Source organism: Mobula hypostoma, unplaced genomic scaffold, assembly GCF_963921235.1.
Source record: "Mobula hypostoma unplaced genomic scaffold, sMobHyp1.1 scaffold_53, whole genome shotgun sequence".
NCBI lineage: Eukaryota > Metazoa > Chordata > Chondrichthyes > Myliobatiformes > Myliobatidae > Mobula > Mobula hypostoma.
Genome location: NW_026948211.1, coordinates 159,689 through 181,549, shown reverse-complemented (window position 1 = coordinate 181,549; position 21,861 = coordinate 159,689). Strand labels below are relative to the sequence as shown.

General features: G+C 46.5%; 1 protein-coding gene across 3 annotated transcripts; it reads right to left on the bottom strand.

Moving 5' to 3' along the window:
* Positions 1-6,334: 6,334 nt before the first annotated feature.
* LOC134341859 (zinc finger protein 235-like) lies at positions 6,335-21,790 on the bottom strand. Of its 3 annotated transcripts, XM_063039797.1 has the most exons (3): positions 21,701-21,790; positions 16,048-16,281; positions 6,335-12,748 (listed from the first exon to the last, which is right to left on the bottom strand). In XM_063039797.1, the coding sequence occupies exon 3, from the start codon at positions 12,339-12,341 to the stop codon at positions 11,205-11,207; it is 1,137 nt and encodes a 378-aa protein (XP_062895867.1). In that variant the 5' UTR covers positions 12,342-12,748; positions 16,048-16,281; positions 21,701-21,790; the 3' UTR covers positions 6,335-11,204. The 3 variants fall into 3 exon arrangements, with proteins under 3 accessions (XP_062895867.1, XP_062895868.1, XP_062895866.1); XM_063039798.1 differs by lacking the exon at positions 16,048-16,281; XM_063039796.1 differs by lacking the exon at positions 21,701-21,790 and having other exon boundaries at positions 16,048-16,432.
* Positions 21,791-21,861: the final 71 nt, after the last annotated feature.

Below are 21,861 nucleotides of genomic sequence, written 5' to 3'. Positions count from 1 at the left end.
GAGACGGTGTCAGCTGGGGTAACGCCCTCTCGCATTGGCTGCTCTTCAGCAGGTAAAAACAGTGGAATGAGGCCTAGTCCCAGGCCTCAGCCCAGTGTTTATGGTCTGAGGCCTGGGACGAGGTGAGAGTAAACATTCAGCATGGACTAGAAGGGCCGAGATGGCCTGTTTCCATGCTGTCACAGGCTCGATTCCCATCCCGGTCCAACACACAATTCAGACCCAAAACAGAAATGTGCAGGTTTCATTTAAATCCATCCATGTGTATAAACACTAATTTCTATTCACATTACTCGGGCCTCACTGGACAGGAACACTGAAACATCAAGTGAGAAACAGCAGGAGGTGGCCATTCAGCCCCTCTAATCATCAACAAGATGACGGCTGCTCTCCCATCTCAGCCATATGTTTCTGCCCGATCCTCATTTCCTCGACCCCTCCGGTCTCCACACATCTGCCGGCCTCTGTTTTATGTGAGGACGATCACTGTGTCTTCACCGCCCTCTGAGGTGGGGATTTACAGACATTCACCATCCTCGGAGTGGAGACATTTCCCCTGATATCAGTCCCGGACAGTCCACCCCCTTTTTCAGAGACTGGGATCCCTGGTTCAACCGGTAATGATGTTGTGTATTTCAATGTGTTCACCTCTCAGTCCTCAATTCTCTAAATGAAAGGGTTATCGCATTTGATCTTTCTTCATATGATGACCCCACCACTCCGGGGATCAGTCTGGTGAATCTTCATTGCACTCTCCATAACAAATACTCTCCAACCTCTTTGTTAATCCTCTATGGAGTTAATTTCCATCTTGTGCAGCCCCGTGTTGCCCCAACCACTCACCTCCCACCCCCGTCACTATTTCCACCTTCCCACCTCCCCCTCACCTGGATCCACCTCTCACTCCCCAGCTCTTGCCCCATCCCCACCCCTCACCTCTTTTCTCTGACTATTTCCCGTCCACTCTCAGTCCAGAGGGAGGGTCTCGGCCCGAAATGTTGACGGTCCATTTCCCTCCACAGATGCTGCCCGACCCACTGAGTTCCTCCGGCAGTTTGTTCTTTGGTCTGTATAACCCGTGTTAGTGTGGGGAGCGGGATTTTACACCATATTCCAGGTACAGTCTCAACAAAACACAAATAATTGTCACTTTGCCCGGACCATTGGCCCCGCTTGCAGGGCAACAGTCTGCCGGTGTTTGCCCCCCAATGTGGTGAATCCCTCTGCTCGCCACCACCGTGGGCTCAGACATTTCCACAGATGAGCCCCTCCTGTCCCCACCGGGACAAACATCCTGTCCGCCCCCTCTCTCACCGTCTTCATCCTTTCAATAAAATCCCCCTCTCCCTCCCCGGGGAACCGGCATCAAACCGACGGGCCGAGCGGTCTCCTCCTACCTCTCAGCGACACATCAGACTCCGGCCGCAGGAGACGCTTCACAAACGCCCCAACTTCCCTCGGAGGGAAATGGAAATAAATCAGAAAGCGGACATTTACTTTGACGGTTGTCCCGCCGAGACGGAAAGTTCGGGAGACGGTGTCAGCGGGGGTAACCCCCTCTCGGCTGGTCCGCCTCCGCTATTGGCTGATGTAAAAGATTTTGTTCCCTCGGAGGGAAATGGAAATAAATCAGAAAGCGGACATTTACTTTGGGATTTGTTCCGCTCTGACGGGGATTTTGTCCTCGCGCGAGCTACGGACTCAGCGGGGGTAACGCCCTCTCGGCTGGTCCGCCTCTGCGACTGGTTGTAACCAGTGATTGACATCGCTTAGCACCAATGGGAATAGCGCAGCTCCTGAATCCTCTGTTGACAACGGTGGGGGAGGGACTGGTCACGCGATTGGTAGCCCAGCCGTTAAACCGATAAAGCTCGAGCTCACCAGCGCGTGGGTGACGTAAGACACCGCGCACGTGAGGGCAGATCCCAGTGTGGGGAACCCATGTGTGACGTCACCTGTGGGGGAGCGCTTGTATTTAAAAACACCTGAATGGACGTTTGGTTCTTGGTTCTTGATCCTCCAAAATATACCGCATGGAATTTAAACTGGAGGAGGCGGATGGTGGGCTTAAGAAGGAGAATTTTGAAGAAGAAAAGCTGCCTTAAATTTAATTGGGTTCGGTTGTGTGACTGTGAGGATTAAGAGTATTCCATGCTTTCAGACATCCCACCCTGCAAAAACTCATTTCAGGGAGGTAGCACCATCAATTTGCGGGAGACTACCGGAGGGGTGGGGTGTCTGTAATAGAGTAGCTCCTTAGCAGCTAGCCAGCTAGTTTAAATAACGTTCGCTATGCTAATGAACGAATGACACCTGTTAAACTCACCTCAACATGCCTTTTACAGTCTTAACCCACCATGGGCAATAGAAAAGTCACTGTTGCAAACAGCGCAGCGAGCAACACTGTCATTATTTTGACCCCTATTAGGCAGGGGTACACTTTAGTGTAGTCTAGGGTGACGTACGTTTTATATATTTTTTTGGAACACTCTGCCATGGCGCGCTCTCGCTCTCTCGTGGTCGCTCGCGGGCTCTCTCTTGCTTTTCTCTCGCTCGCTTGCTCTCAAAAAAATTGATTTCCGTGATATTGTATATAATTTGCGGGCATCAGGGAGCCACTACTAATATGCGGGAGACTCCCGGAACTTCCAGGAGAGGTGGGATGTCTGTGCTTTAATTGTGCGGGGGGAAAATGAATTGCTGTACACATCTGACTTGCTAGTTAGTATTTCAAGTTGAGTTGAGTGTCCTCTTCTGCTCCAAATAGGTTTGCGTTTGATGTGGGATTGGTAGTCTATGTCGAGTCGACCATTTAACATTTTGTGAAAACAGGTCAGGCGGTGTACTTCACGTCTGTCTTGCAGAGAGTTCCACTTTAATGAATTTAAAGGTTGAGTAACACTGGCTTCTCTCTCATAGGTATTTGTGACAAATCGGGCTGCCTGTCTTTGGTCTCGGTCGATGGAAGTAGTGTTTTTGTTTGTGTTTGGGTCCCATGCAGCAACTGCATATTCCAAATGTGGCCGAACAATGGGGAGGTACAACTTCTCCTTAACTGAAGCTGAACAATGATGAAAATTTCATCTCAAAAAATTTAGGACTCCTGTTGCATTCACAGTTGCATGATGCATCTGACTAGCTCCTGTTCTGCATTTTATTTCCAGCAGTCACTCGACTCAGGTGACCTTTCCTTGGATTGGAGAAAGGCAAACATCATTCCTCTTTATGATTTCAGTGGGACAACATTAATAATTGGCAGACTTATTCAAATGGGGAAAGAATTCAAAGTTCTGAGATGCAACGGGACTTGGGAGTCTTCGTACAGGATACCCTTAAAGTTAACCTACAGGTTGAGTCAGTACTGAAGAAGGTGAATGCAATGTTTGCATTCATTTCTAGAGGAATAGAGTATAGGAGCAGGGATGTGATGTTGAGGCTCTATAAGGCGCTGGTGAGACCTCACTTGGAGTACTGTGGCCAGTTTTGGCCTCCTTATTTAAGAAAGGATGTGCTGACGTTGGAGAGGGTACAGAGAAGACTCACTGGAATGATTCCGGGAATGAGAGGGTTAATATATGAGGAACATTTGCCCGCTCTTGAACTGTATTCCTTGGAGTTTAGAAGAATGAGGGGAGACCTCACAGAAACATTTTGAATGTTGAAAAGCATAGACAGAGTGGATGTGGCAAAGTTGTTTCCCATGATGTGGGAGTCGAGTACGAGAGGGCATGACTTAAGGATTGAAGGGTGCCCATTCAGAACAGAAATGCGAAGAAATTTTTTTAGTCAGAGGGTGGTGAATCTATGGAATTTGTTGCCACGGGCAGCAGTGGAGGCCAAGTCATTGGGTGTATTTAAGGCAGAGATCGATAGGTATCTGAGTAGCCAGGGCATCAAAGGTTATGGTGAGAAGGCAGGGGAGTGGGACGAAATGGGATAATGGATCAGCTTGTGATAAAATGGCGGAGTAGACTCAATGGCCCGAATGGCCGACTTCTGCTCGTTTGTGTTATGGTCTTAATCACGGGTTTCACCACTGTATCCAGTGTTGTGTTTTAAAGTCCCGTTATGTGTCCGACTGTGCCGTGTTGTCCGTGGAGCAGGCAGCGTGGTGTTTATCCACACACAGTACATTAGTCAACAGAAAACCTCTCATCCCTGCAATCTCTGTCTCCTGGTAAACTCCACACCCTGACAATGTGGACCATAGACACCCCTTTCTCTCAAAGTCAGGGGATCATTCAGACAGCTGATCGCTGAGAGGAATTATATTTATTGGTCATTAAAGTTCACCCAGATTCGTGTGGACGGATTTGATGTGGAGTTCGGGGTGGCACAGTGAAAGGGCCGGACGGCCGAACTCTCTCCGTTGTCCAAACATCCTTCCAGGTGAGGCGACACTTCACCTGTGAATCTTCCAGGGTCGCCAGTTGTGTCCGCTGCTCCCGATGCAGCCACCTCTACACTGGTGACACCAGACCCTCCGCAGTTCGGGGGGGGGGGTTCGATGTTATTGTTCCCTTTTGTGCGGGAGGGGTGGGTTTTGGGGGTTGATGAACGGGATCCCGTTCTTTTTGATGGGTGGGGGGGTGGGAGTTTGATTTTTCTCTCTGAACGTCTTTCATGTTCTTTCTTAATTTTGTGACTCTCTGGAGAAAAAAAAACAGAATTGCTTACAGATACCTGCTTGATAATAAATTAACATTTGAACTATTCGCTCCGAGCGGGACTTCCCGGAGTCAAACATTTTCATTCCGATTCCCATTCCTGTTTGGACGTGTCAACTCATCGCCTCCTTTTGTGCCAAGATGAGGCCACCCTCAGGGTCCAGGATCAGCACCTTGTATTCCGTCTGAGTACCCCCGTCCCCAGCCTGATGGCTTTCTCCGTGAATTGTCGCCTTGTCGTTGTGGAGAAACTTAGAACCATATAACCATATTACAATTACAGCACGGAAACAGGCCATCTCAGCCCTTCTAGTCCGTGCCGAACGCTTACTCTCACCTAGTCCCACCGACCTGCACTCTGCCCATAACCCTCCATTCCTTTCCTGTCCACATAGCTGTCCAATTTAACTTAAAACGACAACATCGAACCTGCCTCAACCACTTCTGCTGGAAGCTCGTTCCACACAGCTACCACTCTCTGAGTGAAGAAGTTCCCCCTCATGTTACCCCTAAACTTTTGTCCATTAACTCTCAACTAATGTCCTCTTGTTTGAATCTCCTCCATCCTCAATGGAAAAAGCCTATCTGCGTCAACTCTATGTATCCCCCTCATAATTTTAAATACCTCTATCACGTCCCCCCTCAACCTTCTACGTTCCAAAGAATAAAGACCCAACTTGTTCAACCTTTCTCTGTAACTTAGGTGATGAAACCCAGGTAACATTCTAGTAAATCTTCTTTGTACTCTCTCTATTTTGTTGACATCTTTTCTATAATTCGGTGACCAAAACTGTACACAATACTCCAAGTTTGGCCTCACCAATGCCTTGTTCAATTTCAACATTACATCCCAACTCCTATACTCAATGCTCTGACTTATAAAGGCCAGCATACCAAAAGCTTTCTTCACCACCCTATCCACATGAGATTCCACCTTCAGGGAACTATTCACCATTATTCCTAGATCCCTCTGTTCTACTGCATTCCTCAATGCCCTACCATTTATCATGTATGTCCTATTTTGATTAGTCCTACCAAAATGTAACACCTCATATTTATCAGCATTAAACTCCATCTGCCATCTTACAGCCCACTCTTCTAACCAGCCTAAATATCTCTGCAAGTATTAATCCTTTTAATACTGTCTTAAGATTTTGGAAATATTCTCTGTAATTTTTATCAGCAAAATATTACGTCATCTGGTTAACACTGAGTGTCTGGACAGCCTTGCAGCACCTGCTCCATAGCTTTCTGTCAGTGTAGGCACAGATGCGATTCCAAAAATAAGCCTATTACAGGTATCCCCCGCTTTTCAAACGTTCGCTTTCCGAAACCTCACTGTTACGAAAGACCTACATTAGTACCCTGTTTTCAATAACAGAAGGTGTTTCCACTGTTACCAAAAAAATCAGCGCGTGATAAATGGCAGCTACGCGCCCCGAGCAGCCGCTCTCCCCCGGATTCGGAACTGCATTCTCGCCGGCATTGCTTAAACACGTGTCTGTGAGCAGCCGTTAGCAAGATGAGTTCTATGGTATCGGAAAAGCCAAAAAGAGCTCGTAAGGGTGTTACACTTAGCGTAAAACTAGACATTATTAAGCATTTTGATCGTGGTGAACGAGGTAAGGACTAAGTGAGTTTGGCTTGTGGAAGCTGACGAAGATGATGTTGAAGAGGTTTTGGCATCCCATGACCAAGAACTGATAGATGAAGAGCTGATGCAATTGGAAGAGGAAAGGATAACAATCGAAACCAAATGAGTAATGATAAAGTACGGCTTTAATTTTGAAAGGGTACGTCAGTTTAGGGGATATTTGCAGGATGGTTTGAGTGCTTACAAAGAACTGTACGATCCAAAAATGTGCGGGGCTCAGCAATCAAGCAAGCCTTGCACATCAGCCACAGCAGACGACGAACCTCGATCTTCGACATCGAAGTGGGCAGCCATAGAAGATGAGCTGCCTGATCTAATGGAAACAGACGACGAGATGACACCCCAGTGTCCCACCACCCCAACTGCCAGGCCGCGGATAGATACCGATTTGCAGAGAATGCAGCAGTAGCCGGGAGAAACACAGCACATCTTTAAGAAAAAAGATGAAATAAATATGCTGATTAATTAGGCGCCACCCGACAAATAATTGTCAGCCCTGAACAGAGGCTACGCAATCGGCACTGATCTGGGCCGACAATTACGTGCCGGGCGGCACCTAATTAATTAGCATGTTTATTTCCGCTTTTTTCTTAGAAATCTGCTGGATGCATCCCGGCTACCGCTGTACCACTGCATGCTTCGCGGCAATGTATCGCTCGGCAGCCTGGAGTGTGGGGGCCACTGCACCACCCAAACTCCAAGTCTAACACACCATCATCAGTGTGCTCCGAGCTTTCCCAATTCCAGTAAGTGAACTACACTGTACATACATTATATCTACTTTACATCGGCTGTGTATTTTTACCTGTTATTTGGTATGATTTGGCAGCTTCATAGCTTAAAGGTTACTGGAGAGCGCTTGCGCCGTGTTTTTGCCAAATTCGCTTGCGTGAGATTTTCGCTACGGAGAACACTTCAGGCAATGATTGTGGAAAGGTATTTCTACTTTATATAATCTGTGTATTTATCATATCATTCCTGCTTTTACTGTTTGTTACTGTTATTTTAGGTTTTATGTGTTATTTGGCATGATTTGGTAGGTTATTTTTTGGTCTGTGAATGCTCACAAAATTTTCCCATATAAATAAATGGTAATTGATTCTTCACTTTATGGCATTCCGGCTTACGAACCATTTCATAGGAACGCTCTACCTTTGGATAGCGGGAGAAACCTGTATAAGCTCCTGTGTCCATTCCCCTCGCTCCTCTTAATTATCTATTCCAACCTCAAAAATACCCAGGCAACCGACCTTCACCCCCTGAGGGCAGTGAATCCCAAAGATTGTACACTCAAATAGATAGATACCTCATTGATCACAAAGCAAAATTAGATGGAAACCATAAATTTCCAGGAATTTTCACACATCCCTCATCAACCCGCTCTGTCACTCTCTAAATGACGAGGAGAGATACTCCATGAAGATGCTTCACAAATACCCTATTGTTTGTGAATATGTTCTAAATTTCAGGGCCAAATCATCTCACCTCTGCTGGTAAAGCATCCCATGTATTACACTGGTAAAACTGCACTGCTGGCTCCATAGCTACTCTTGAGATTTCTCTGCTCGGGGATTACAACCGTGCATAGAATTCCAGATGTGGCCTCACTAACACCCTGTACAATGGTAGTTACACCGGACCGTTACATAATCTCCACCCCCCGTTTGGTGAAGGCCAAAATACAATCTGCCTTTTGAATTACTTGATGCAGAACCAGAACGGCGTCATTAGATTTCCTTCCTTTGCTTCTGTGTTATCAGCAGATTTGGACATTTCCCATCTCGTTCCCTCCTCCAGGGGATTAAGCAGTGAACATGTTTACTGAGCATATAAACAGGTACCAGAGCCTGTCTGCAGGGTTAGTACTTTGCTCTGGGTGTAAGATGTGGGAATCCCGGGAATCTTCCCGTCTCCCAGACGGCCATATCTGCGCCAGGTGCACTGAGATGCAGCTGATGAGAGAGCACGTTAGGGATCTGGAGCTGCAGCTTGATGACCTACAGCTTATAACGGAACGTGAGCAGGAGATCGATAAGTGGGTGACTGTCAGGGAAGGGATGGGAAGAGCTCAGATAGTAGAGAGCACCCCTGTGGCCATCCCCCTCAGGAATCGTTATCTTGTTTTGGATGCTGTTGAGGGGGATGACCTGACACAGGACGACCACGGCGATCCGGTCTCTGGCACTGGGTCTGGTTCCGTGGAGCAGAAGGGAAAGAGGAAGATGATCTCTGTTTTAAGTCATCATTACCTGAATCCCAACTTTGGCCATCATGGGTATCAGAATCATGCTGCACAGAACCGTCTGCATCGGCAGATATTTTAGCCATACTTCGAGTTACTGTGCAGGAAGGATAAATGTTAAAATCAATCTGTGGGTCCTCAGTGGTTGGCTTAGTTGTCAACTGCACTGCAGGATCAACTTTACCATCTGCCAGGTCATTCCCTAACAGCAAAGTAACATCTTCCACCTGTAAATTGGAGCATAATCCGATCCTAACAGGTCCCAAAACCAACCCTGACTGTAAAGTTACCTTATGCAATGGCACAGAAACAATGCTGCCCCCAATGCCTTTGATAAGATTTACCTCACCAATGTCAGTCTCATCACCAAACTTTAGAACGCTGTCTAATATAAGTGACTGAGAAGCCCCAGTATCTTGAAGAATTTTCACTGGTACTGGGGTTGACCATTCCTTTACTAATACAAAGCCATCTGACATAAAAGGATCAAATCCCTTCTTAACTCGGTCAGACCTCTCAGTCCTTAACTGAGCCTGAACAAAATGTTCAGAACCCTGTGGGTTTACAGGTGCTTCAACATACTGATCACAGGCATGTGGGACTGCCTCCTTTTCCTTTTTCTTCTTCAGGACGGAACAATTAGCCATCATATGACCAGCTTTCTTACAATAGTAACAAGTAAGACCAGACTATTTCTCCTTCAACTGCTTCCCTTCATCCTCACTCTTGTCACGAGTCCCAGCTTTAATTTCTGGTTTACCCTGGTTATCCCTGCTACTCTCTGGGAAACTCTTACTCGGGGTAAACATAACCTTGTGGGTTAATGCAAACACATCTGCTAATCCAGCAGACTCCTGCAAAGTGGCAGCATCCTCTTCATCTAAATACATCTTTATGTCATCAGGGACGCACCTTCTGAATTCTTCAATTAAAACCAACTCTTTCAAGCTGTTAAAATCATCATTTACATTTTTATATGTGCACAAGCGGTCAAAACACAAAACTTCTCATAAGCAAATTCCATATAAGTTTGGTTCACAGATTTTCTCAAATTTCTAAACTTTTGCCTGTACGCTTCTGGGACCAACTCATAAGCTTTGAGCACAGCCTGTTTCACTATGTCATAATTAGCTGCTTCAACAACTGTCAAAGCAGAATAGGCTCGCTGAGCCTTCCCCTTAGTTACACTTTGTAAGAGAATAGGCCAACCCTCTTTTGGCCACTTTAAACTCTGAGCAAACTTCTCAAAATGCTGAAAGTATTTATCAACCTCTGCCTCGTCAAATGGAGGTACCAATTTAACATCCTGACTGCCCTCAAACTTATCACCAGAGTCTAATGCTAGACCCCTTTGCTGCAATCTCTCTATCTTTTCCAGCTCCAACAGCCTCTGTCTTTCTGCTTCCCCCATATTTTTCTGCCTCTTCTGTTTTTCTGCCTTTCCAGCCTCAATCTGACTCTGCCTTTCCACAGCCTCCATCTTTAATTTTTCTAACTTGTACGGGAGCTCAAGCTCACTAGATTTACTTTCAGGAAACACCTCCAACTCCTCCACTTTAAACACACCCTCAGATATATAATGTTCAGCTATTATCCTCTGCATCTGTGACCTCCTCATTGTCGATTTCACCTTAGCAAGTTTTAACCTTTTAGCAATACTCAACAACTCAGTCCTTCTGGTGTCCTTTAGTGCCTCAGAGGTTGATGCTTCCAGACATCTATCAACATCCATTGCTGCTGATTTTCCACACACAAATAAATCAAAAGGGATTTCTCCAATGAAATCGATAATTAATCAATACGCCTCCAAATCTTTTCCTGTATCGGATGCAGGCCCCAATTTTGGCCCCGTAACACTTTAGAAATGAGTCAGCAGCAATAGACTACACCTAGAGTCTGTTTTTGATGTTAAATCCACTATCTTTATTAGCACCTGCTAACAATATAGTAACTTAAGCAAGATAAACAAAAGTTAACAGTGTTATGTGTATATATGTCGGTAAATATAACTCCCAAACTATTGAGCTCAGGGGAAACAAGGCTTGGAGTCTTGAGATGGTGAACTATGAAAGTTCAGTTCAACCACAGAATAGTTGAGGAGAGAGAGATATTTGTAATTCTGGGTAAATGTCGAGAGAAGGCAATAACGTTGAATTCCACAGCATCCATGGTGGTAAAACGAGAGAACAGTCACTGTAGAATTTATCCGTCGTTGTTCCAAATCCACATACAAATCATCACCAAAAGTGACTTGTCACAAGGAGTATTGTCTTCAAGTGAATTTCCACACCACAGCCAGGCAAGGGTTAACACATAAGTGGTCTTCATAGGATACCCCAAATCCGATCCACTCCTATGGATCAAACGAGGTGACAACCACACATTTGATGTTCGCTGAATTGATAATTAACCCAACCTTGTGGACAGAGGAAAGTTCGAAACAGTGACCCTTGGCCACTAGTTCCCTTGTTTCGAACCTTCCATTTTTCCTCCTTCATCTCCGTCTGACTCTGAGTGTTTGTGTCCTTGGTTAAAACTAAACAAGCTGTGAGCGATGTAAACAAGCTGCAAGTCAGACTGATTCACCTTCTTAATCTCTCTCTCTCAAAATGACAGTCCACAGCAAACGAAATCTGGGAATTCATAACAATGGCCACTCCCCAGTGTGAACTCGCTGATGTGCCAGCAGGTGGGATGACTGAGTGAATCTTTTCCCACAGACTGAGCAGGTGAATGGCCTCTCCCCAGTATGAACTCGCTGATGATTCTGCAGCGTGGATGAGTGAGTGAATCTCTTCCCACAGACTGAACAGGGGAATGGCCTCTCCCCAGTGTGAACTCGCTGATGACTCTGTAGGGTGGATGAATTGGTGAATCCCTTCCCACAGACTAAGCAGGTGAACGGCCTCTCCCCAGTGTGAACTCGCTGATGATTCTGTAGGGTGGATGAGTGAGTGAATCTCTTCCCACATTCTGAGCAGGCGTACGGCTTCTCCCTAGTGTGAACTCGCTGATGACTCTGTAGGCTGGATGAATTAGTGAATCCCTTCCCACAGACTGAGCAGGTGAACGGCTTCTCCCCAGTGTGAACTCGCTGATGAATCTGTAGGCTGGATAACTGAGTGAATCCCTTCCCACATTCTGAGCAGGTGAACGGCCTCTCCCCAGTGTGAACTCGCTGATGACTCTGTAGGTTGGATGACTGAGTGAATCCCTTCCCACATTCTGAGCAGGTGTACGGCTTCTCCCCAGTGTGAACTCGCTGATGACTCTGTAGGTTGGATGACAGAGTGAATCTCTTCCCACAGACTGAGCAGGTGAATGGTTTCTCCCCAGTGTGAACTCGCTGATGTCTCTGTAGGGTGAATGACTGAGTGAATCTCTTCCCACAGACTGAGCAGGTGAACGGCTTCTCCCCAGTGTGAACTTGCTGATGTCTCTGTAGGGTGCATTGATCCGCGAATCTCTTCCCACAGATGGAGCAGGTGAATGGCTTCTCCCCAGTGTGAACTCGCTGATGTCTCTGTAGGGTGGATGAATTAGTGAATCTCTTCCCACAGACTGAGCAGGTGAACGGCTTCTCCCCAGTGTGAACTCGCTGATGTGCCAGTAGGTTGGATGACTCAGTGAATCTCTTCCCACAGACTGAGCAGGTGAACGGCTTCTCCCCAGAGTGAACTCGCTGATGTCTCTTTAGGGAGGATGAATCAGTGAATCTCTTCCCACAGACTGAGCAGGTGAACGGCTTCTCCCCAGTGTGAACCCGCTGGTGAGCCATTAGGTCAGATGACCGAGTGAATCCTTCCCCACAAATTCAGCAGATGACCAGCCTCTGCCCAGTGTGAATTGCCTGGTGTGTCCACAGGTGGGAGGACCGACTGAATCTCTTCTCACACACAGATCAGGTGAATGGCCTTGTCCAGTGTGAACTTGCTGATGTACGTTCAATTGGGATAACCAAGTGAATCCACTCCCACTGTCTGAGCAGGTGAACAGCCTTTCCCCTGTGTAAAATGACGGGCATGCCAGTCGGTCAGATGACCAAGTGAATCCCTCCCAACAGTCTGAGCAGGAAGGATGGTCGATTGAATCCCTTGCTCCACTTCCCAAACATCTGGACAGAGACAGCAAAACTGGCATGCCGTGTTTGAGATCCTAGGAGCTAAATTCCATCTCGTTTTTAACCTGTAAAAAGATTTAAAAAAACCTTCAATGGGTTAGGACCAAATTTCAGATGAGATTACTTGAGTTTTCAAGGTTTGATCTGGTATCACACTGTTACAGTGAGGTTCAGCCCAAGTTGGAGAGAGAAATCATCTTCTAACTGGACACAGTGCTGCTATCTGGAATGGCCATCAAATTCTCTGATGCTCTTCCTGTCTCTATAAGTATGGGGCATTTCTGCCATCTCCAATTTGTTCCTTGGCTCAGTTTGACTCTCTCCATTGGTATTTCTCCCTGTTCCTGCTGAGCAGCATGGGTGCCTGGCTCCACAGTAACTGAAACAGTATCAGGAAAATTCTCTTTCTTGTCATGCGTCTGGGATTTTCTTTTACGTATTATTAACTTAAAAGTGCTGATCATCCACAATCAGTACCCCGTTCCTGCCTTCTCCCCATATCCCTTGACTCTGCTATCATTAAGAGATCTCTCTAACTCTTTCTTGAAAGCATTCAGAGAATTGGCCTCCACTGCCTTCGGAGGCAGAGCATTCCACAGATCCACAACTCTCTGGGTGAAAACGTTTTTCCTCAACTCCGTTCTAAATGACATACCCCTTATTCTCAAATTGTGGCCTCTGGTTCTGGACTCCCCCAACATCAGTGAATTAAAGACTTGTATTCCCAGATCCCTTTCTACAACACTCCTCAGTGCCCTACCAGTCACTGTGAAAGACCTCCCTTGGTACGTCATACCAAAGTGCAACACCTCACACTTGTCTGCATTAAATTCCATTTTCCATTTCTCAAACCATTTTCCCAGTTGGTCCAGATCGCACTGCAGCCATGATAGTCTTCCTCACTGTTCACTACACCACCAATCTTGGTGTCATCCACAAATTTGCTGATCCATTTAACCACACTATCATCCAGATTACTGATATAGATGACAAACAACAACAGATCCAGCACTGATCCCTGTGGCACACCACTAGTCACAGGCCTCCAGTCAGAGAGGCAACCATCTGCTACCACACACTGGCTTCTCCCAAAGACAGTGGCTCATTCAATTTACTATCTCATCTTGAATGTTGACTGACTGAACCTTCTTGATCCACCTCTGTAATCTGTACAGGGTCTAGGAATTTGATGCTGCTTTGCCTCACTTCTATAGACTCTGCGTTCATCTCCTGAGCAAATATCTCCCAAATCTATTTTGTCTCCTCCTATGGATTACCATTCTGATCTTGCAGAGGATTAATTTTTTCCCTTGCAATCTTTTCACTCTCAACATATCTGCAGAATCCATGAGGATTCTCCTTCACCTTGTCTGCTGGGGCAACCTCATGCCTTCTTTGTCTTTCATAAGTGTTCACTTGAATTCCCTGTATTTCATAATTACCCATTTGTTCCGATCTGCCTGTACCTGGTATGCACCTCCTTTTGATTGATCTGGGAGATGAAAGCCAAAGGGGTGATAGAACTGCATGGTGTGGCGTGGGGTTGGGGGAGGGGGGTTAAACTAAAGTTGCAGGGGGAATGGGAGCCTGAATAACAGAACAGACAGTGCAGGGTTTGCAGCGACAGTTGTTGTTCAGACCTCAGACAAAGTCAGGAATGAAAAAGTTGAGCATGGTGCAGTGAATATGCTGAGCCCTGTATATTTCAATACAAGCAGTAGCGTAGGAAAGGCAGATGTGTTCAGGGCATGGATCAACCCCCGGAATTATGACACTACGGTCTGGCAACTGTGGCCTGGGACAGGCTGCTTTATGGCAAAGGTGTGCTTGGTAAATTGAGGCCTTCAAAGCGAAATTTTGAAAGTACAAAGTGGGTATGTGCTTCTCAGAATAAAAGGTAAGGATAGAAACTGTATGGAACCTTGGTTTTCAAGAGATATCAAGACCCTGGTGAAGCACAAAATGGAGTTGCAGAACAGGGATAGGCAGGCAGGTTCTTATGGAGTTTAAGAAATGCAAGAGAACACATAAGAAATAAATCAGGACGGCTAAAAGAAGGCACGAGGTTGCCCTCACAGAAAAGATGAAAGATAATCCTCAGGGATTCTGGAGATAGATTAAAAGCAAAAGGATTGCAAGGCACTAAGCTGGTCCTCTGGAAGACCGGAATGGCAATCCATGTGTGGAACCAAAGCAGATGGTGGAGATCTTAAATATTCTTTTCATCCCTATTTACTCAGATGGAGACAGTGTCAATGAGAGTGTGGAAAAGAAGCATTAAAATCATGGACCCTGCACAGATTAAAGAAGAGGGTGAATAAATCTCCAGGGCATGACAAGGTGCTCCCTCGGACCCCATGGGAGTCAAGTGCAGAAATCATCGGGCCCCAGCAGAGATAATTAAATCATCCTTAGTGAAGGGAGAGTTATCAGAGGATTGTAGGATAGGCAAAGTTATTTCGCTGTTCAACATAGAACATGGAAATCTACAGCATATTCCAGGCCATTCAGCCCACAATGTTGTGCCAACCATGAAATTTACTCAAGAAACTGCCTAGAATTTCCCTAGCACATAGACCTCTATTTTTTTAAGCTCCATGTACCTACCTAAGAGGCTGTTAAAAGACCCTATTGTATCTGCCTTGACCATCGCTGCTGGCAGTGCATTCCACACACCCACCACTCTCTGTGTAAAAAAACTTACCCCTGCCTTCCCCTCGGTACCTATTTCCAAGCAGCTTAAAACTATGCCCCTCACGTTAGCCATTTCAGCCCTGGAAAATGCCTCTGGCTATCCACATGATCAATGCCCCTCATCATCTTATCCATCTAAAAAAGGCTTTGTTGGAAGTAGGCAAAATTATGAGGGTATAGATAGGGTAAATGCAAGCAGCTTTTTCCACTGATGTTGGGTGGGACGACAACCAAGGTCATGGGTAAGTGACTTCCCCATTTATACAGCACAATACAGGCCCTTCGGCCCACAATGCTGTGCCGAACAGTACTTACTTCAGAAATTCCCTAGAGTTCCCCATAGCCCTGTATTTTTCTACGCGCCATGTACCTATCCAGGAGCCTCTTAAAAGACCGTATTGTATCCAGCTTAATCACTGTGGCCAGCAGCCCATTCCACGCACTCACCACTCTGTGTAAAAAACTTACCCCTTGTGGTGATATCACGTGTCAGGATGTGACTGGACAGAGTTCCTAACATGAGCAGAAATGAAGAATGATCGAGAAGCATGGCAGTGTAAGACATGGTTTTGCTGCTGTTAAATACAAGTTCAATTCTGCAGAATATGGTGTGTTATTAGTAACCCACGGTACGTATAAAGAACACAACACCCCGACATCTCCTTCGTACCTGCTTCCAAGCACCTTAAAACTGTGCCCTCTCTGCAGATTTTCTCTTGTTTGTGACTGGAGGCTGAACAAAGGTGATTTTCTCAACAGCTGATGTAAAAGATTTTGTTCCCTTTCTCCGAGTTCCCGATCCTTGCATTTAGACAGCTGGAGCTCAGCTCTGTCTGAGAGATCCATCGGTTCCCATTCCCTCATCAGCCGGAAGCTCCCCGGGGCCCGTGTACGGATGGTGGGGCTGAGAGAGAGGGAAGAGAGCAGGACTGTCCCGGAAGTGACAGCAATTGTCCCTCAGTCGGTGTTGAATCCCCACCCCAACAATCTCCCTGACACCCGGAGACTCGCTCCCACCTGCTGCAGGTCTTCTCAGGTCTTCCGTGTACTGTGCGCATGCGTGATATTCGGCAACGTCAGCACCCTCACGCTTGCGCATTCGATCGGTGCTTCGGCGACGGCGAAATGTTTACGCAGGGATTTATGGGTAATCCCGGCGCCATTAAAAGTTTCTGCAAGCACCGGTTCCATGTCCATACCTAATTTTCTTTTGTGTTTATGGAAAAGTCAGCAACTGTTTTGACGCAGAAAGCGGCTCCCATAAACAATATACTCAATATCAACGTGTATCTAATGCCAAAGTACAATCCTCTTACAATATAGATATAAAATACAAGAGATTCTGCAGTTGCTGGAAATACAGAGACGCACTCACACACAAAATGCTGGAGGAACTTTGCAGTTCAGGCAGCAACTAAGCGGAGGAGTACACAGTGTAGGCATGCTGAAGGGGCTCGGCAGAAACGTTGTCTATTTATTCCTCTCCACATTCGTTGCCTGATCTGCTGATTTATTCCAGTATTTTGCAGAAATTAACCAACTTTTTTTTTCAATCAATATGTTTCCAAATGTTTCTGATCTTTCATTTGTAGTCACATCCTGCAGATCTGATTCCTCCTCCTCCCCATAAACTCTAGACCCCATCTCTCTCTGGAGCCTCAAAGCCCTGACTCAGGCCGGCATCTCATTGGTTTCTGAATCTGCTCCATCGAAGATTCATTCGCTAGTCTGCTGTCAGACTTTAGAGGCGCATTGCAACAACCCAGCTGTCTGAGGCACAGTCCTTTGAAATTAGTGAAAATGACCGAAAACGTTGAAAAGAGCAGCGAAGAAGGAGTTCAGCTAAATTATTTCACAGCACTGAAGAACTTCAAATACACAGGGAGCTCATCGTCTTATTCAGCCTGGAGAAAATCATGCAGGGAATTCATGCAGGTGTATAAGATGATGAGAGATATTGGTCGTGTGGATAGCCAGAGGCTTTTTCCCAGGGCTGAAATGCCTAACACGAGGGGCATAGTTTTAAGGTGCTTGGAAGCAGGCGCACAGGAGATGTCAAAGAGTGGTGGGTGTGTGGAATGCACAGCCAGAGACATTGGTAGACGTGGATACAATAGGGTCTTTTAAGACACTATTAGACAATCGACAATAGGTGCAGGAGTAGGCCATTCAGCCCTTTGAGTCAGAACCACAATTCACTGTGATCATGGCTGATCATCCACAATCAGTATCCAGTTCCTGCCTTCTCCCCATAACCTTTGATTCCACTATCTTTAAGAGCTCTATCCATCTCTTTCTTGAGAGCATCCAGAGACTTGGCCTCCACAGCCTTATGGGGCAGAGCATTCCATATATCCACCACTCTCTGGGTGAAAAAGTTTTTCCTCAAATCCGTTCTAAATGGCCTGCTCCTTATTCTTAAACTGTGGCCTCTGGTTCTTGACTCACCCATCAGTGGGAACATGCTTCCTGCCTCCAGCGTGTCAAATCCCTTAATAATCTTATGTTTCAATAAGATCCCCTCTCATCCCTCTAAATTCCAGAGTATACAAGCCCAATCGCTCCAATCTTTCAACATATGACAGTACCACCAACCCGGGAATTAATCTTGTGAACCTACGCTGCACTCCCTCAATAGCATTAATGTCCTTCCTCAAATTTGGAGAACAAAACTGCACACAGTACTCCAGGTGTGGTCTCACCAGGGCCCTGTACAACTGCAGAAGGACCTCTTTGCTCTAATACTCAATTCCTCTTGTTATGAAGGCCAGCATGCCATTAGCTTGCTTCACTGCCTGCTGTACCTGCATGCTTGCTTTCAGTGACTGATGTACAAGAACACCTAGATCTCATTGTACTTCCCCTTTTCCTAACTTGACACCATTTAGATAGTAATCTGCCTTCCTGTTCTTGCCAGCAAAGTGGATAACCTCACATTTATCCACATTAAACTGCATCTGCCATGCATCCGCCCACTCACCCAGCCTGTCCAAGTCACCCTGCATTCTCATACGTCCTGCTCACATTTCACACTGCCACCCAGCTTTGTGTCATCATAAAACTTGGTGATGTTACTTTTAATCCCTTCATCCAAATCATTAATATATATTGTAAACAGCTGTGGTCCCAGCACAGAACCCTGCAGTACCCCACTGGTCATCGCCTGCTGTTCTGCCATTAATCCCTACTGTTTGTTTCCTGTCTACCAACCAATTTTCTATCCACGTCAGTACTCTACCCCCAATACCATTTGCTCTAATTTTGCACACTAACCTCCTATGTGGGACTTTATCAAAGGCATTCTGAAAGTCCAGGTACACTGGCTTTCCCATGTCCATTTTCATAGTTATGTTCTCAAAAAATTCCAGAAGATTAGTCAAGCATCATTTCCCCATCGCAAATCCATGCTGACTCGGACTTATCCTGCAACTGCTATCCAAATGTGCCACTATTACATCTTTTAGAATTGATTCCAGCATCTTCCCCACCACTGATGTCAAATTAACTGGTCTATAATTGCCTGTTTTCTCTCTCCCTCCTTTCTTCAAAAGTGGGATTACATTAGCTACCCTCCAATCCACAGGAACTGACCCTGAATCTACAGAACATTGGAAAATGATTACCAATAGACAGGTATATGGAGCTTAGGAAAATAGAGGGCAATGCGGTCGGGAAATTCCAGGCAGTTTCTGGAGTAGGTTACATGGTGGCACAACATTCTGAGCCGAAGGGCCTGCAATCTGCTCTAGATTTCTATGATTCTATGAAATTCAAGGGAAATCTCTTCTCCTGCAGAGTAGTGACGAGTTGCAACCTGTCATCATGGGGAGAGTGAGACGTGAAGTGAACAACAGGGCTAGACTTTAAAATCCTGATATGGAACAGAAACATGGGCAGGGACCAGACGGACTGAGTGGCCTCTCTAGTGTACATTGTAAGTTCGGCAGAGACAGTAAGTATCTGTGACATGAGTTTTAAAACAGAACTGATTTATCTTTTACAGATCCACAATATTAAACATCAGTCTAGTTTAAGGCGAACATCAGAAGAACATTGGATTTGATAAGGTACACCATGCAAGGCTTATTGAGAAAGTAAGGAGGCCTGGGTTCCAAGGGGAGATTGCTTTGTGGATCAAGAGCTGGCTTGCCCACAGAAGGCAAAGAGTGGTTGTAGACAGGTCATATTCTTCATGGAGGTCGGTGACCAGCTGTGTGCCTCAGAGATCTGTTCTGGGACCCCTACTCTTCATGATTTTTATAAATGACCTGGATGAGGAAGTGGAGGGATGGGTTAGTAAATTTGCTGATGACACAAAGATTTGAGGTGTTGCGGATAGTGTGGAGGGCTGTCAGAGGTTACAGCAGACATTGATAGGATGCAAAACTGGGTTGAGAAGTAGAAAATGGAATTCAACCCAGATAAGTGTAAGGTGGTTCACTTTGGTAGGTCAAATATGATGGCAGAATATAGTATTAATGGTAAGACTCTTGGCAGTGTGGCGGATCAGAGGGATCTTTTGGTCCGAGTCCATAGGTCACTCAAAGCTGCTACGCAGGTTGACTCTGTGGTTAAGAAGGCGTACGGTGCATTGGCCTTAATCAACCCTGGGATTGAGTTTAGGAGCCGAGAGGTAGTATTACAGCTAAATAGGACCCTGGTCAACCCCACTTGGAGTACTGTGCTCAGTTCTGTTCGCCTCACTACAGGAAGGACGTGGAAACCATAGAAAGGGTGTGGAAGAGATTTACAAGGATGTTCAAGCAACACACATAAAAGTTGCTGGTGAATGCAGCAGGCCAGGCAGCATCTCCAGGAAGAGGTGCAATCAACGTTTCAGGCCGAGACCCTTCGTCAGGACTACAAGGATGTTGCCTGGATTGGGGAGCATGCCTTATGAGAATAGGTTGAGTGAACATGGCCTTTTCTCCTTGGGGTGATGGAGGATGAGCGGTGATCTGATAGAGGTGTATAGGATGATGAGAGGCATTGATCTTGTGGATAGTCAGAGGCTTTTTCCCAGGGCTGAAATGGTTGCCACAAGAGGACACAGGTTTAAGGTGCTGGGGAGTCTCCTGGACATGGAAGTTAGAAAAATAGAGGGCTATGGGTAACCCTAGGTAATTTCTGAGGTAAGGATATATTCGGCACAGCATTGTGGCTGAGGGGCCTATGTTCTGCTGGAGTTTTTCTATGTTTCTAATTTCTATTCACATTCCTCCTGCCTCACTGGACAGGAGCACTGAAACATCAAGTGAGAAACAGCTGGAAGTGGCCATTCAGCCCCTCTAACCATCAACAGAATGGTGGCTGCTCTCCCATATCAGTCACATGTTTCTGCCCGATCCTCATTTCCTCAATCCCTCCGGTCTCCACACATCTGCCGGCCTCTGTTTTATGTGAGGGTGATCACTGAGTCTTCACCGGCCTCTGTGGTGGGGATTTACAGACCTTGACCACCCTCAGAGTAGAGATATTTCCCCTCATCTCAGTCCTGGACAGTCCACCCCCTTTTTCAGAGACTGGGATCCCTGGTTCAGCCGGTAATGATGTTGTGCATTTCAATGTGTTCACCTCTCAGTCCTCGATTCTCTAAATAAAGGGGTTATCGCATTTGATCTTTCTTCATATGATGACCCCACCACTCCAGGGATCAGTCTGGTGAATCTTCATTGCACTCTCTATAACAAATACTCTCTAATCTCTGTGTTAATCCTCTATGGAATTAATTTCCATCTTCTGCAGCCCCGTGTTGCCCCAACCACTCACCTCCCACCCCCGTCACTATTTCCACCTTCCCACCTCCCCCTCACCTGGATCCACCTCTCACTCCCCAGCTCTTGCCCCATCCCCACCCCTCACCTCTTTTCTCTGACTATTTCCCGTCCACTCTCAGTCCAGAGGGAGGGTCTCGGCCCGAAATATTGACGGTCCATTTCCCTCCACAGATGCTGCCCGACCCACTGAGTTCCTCCGGCAGTTTGTTCTTTGGTCTGTATAACCCGTGTTAGTGTGGGGAGCGGGATTTTACACCATATTCCAGGTACAATCTCAACAAAACACAAATAATTGTCACTTTGCCCGGACCATTGGCCCCGCTTGCAGGGCAACAGTCTGCCGGTGTTTGCCCCCCAATGTGGTGAATCCCTCTGCTCGCCACCACCGTGGGCTCAGACATTTCCACAGATGAGCCCCTCCTGTCCCCACCGGGACAAACATCCTGTCCGCCCCCTCTCTCACCGTCTTCATCCTTTCAATAAAATCCCCCTCTCCCTCCCCGGGGAACCGGCATCAAACCGACGGGCCGAGCGGTCTCCTCCTACCTCTCAGCGACACATCAGACTCCGGCCGCAGGAGACGCTTCACAAACGCCCCAACTTCCCTCGGAGGGAAATGGAAATAAATCAGAAAGCCCACTCGGCCTATCCGCCTCCCCTATTGGTTGTAACCAGTGATTGACATCGCTTCGCACCAATGGGAATAG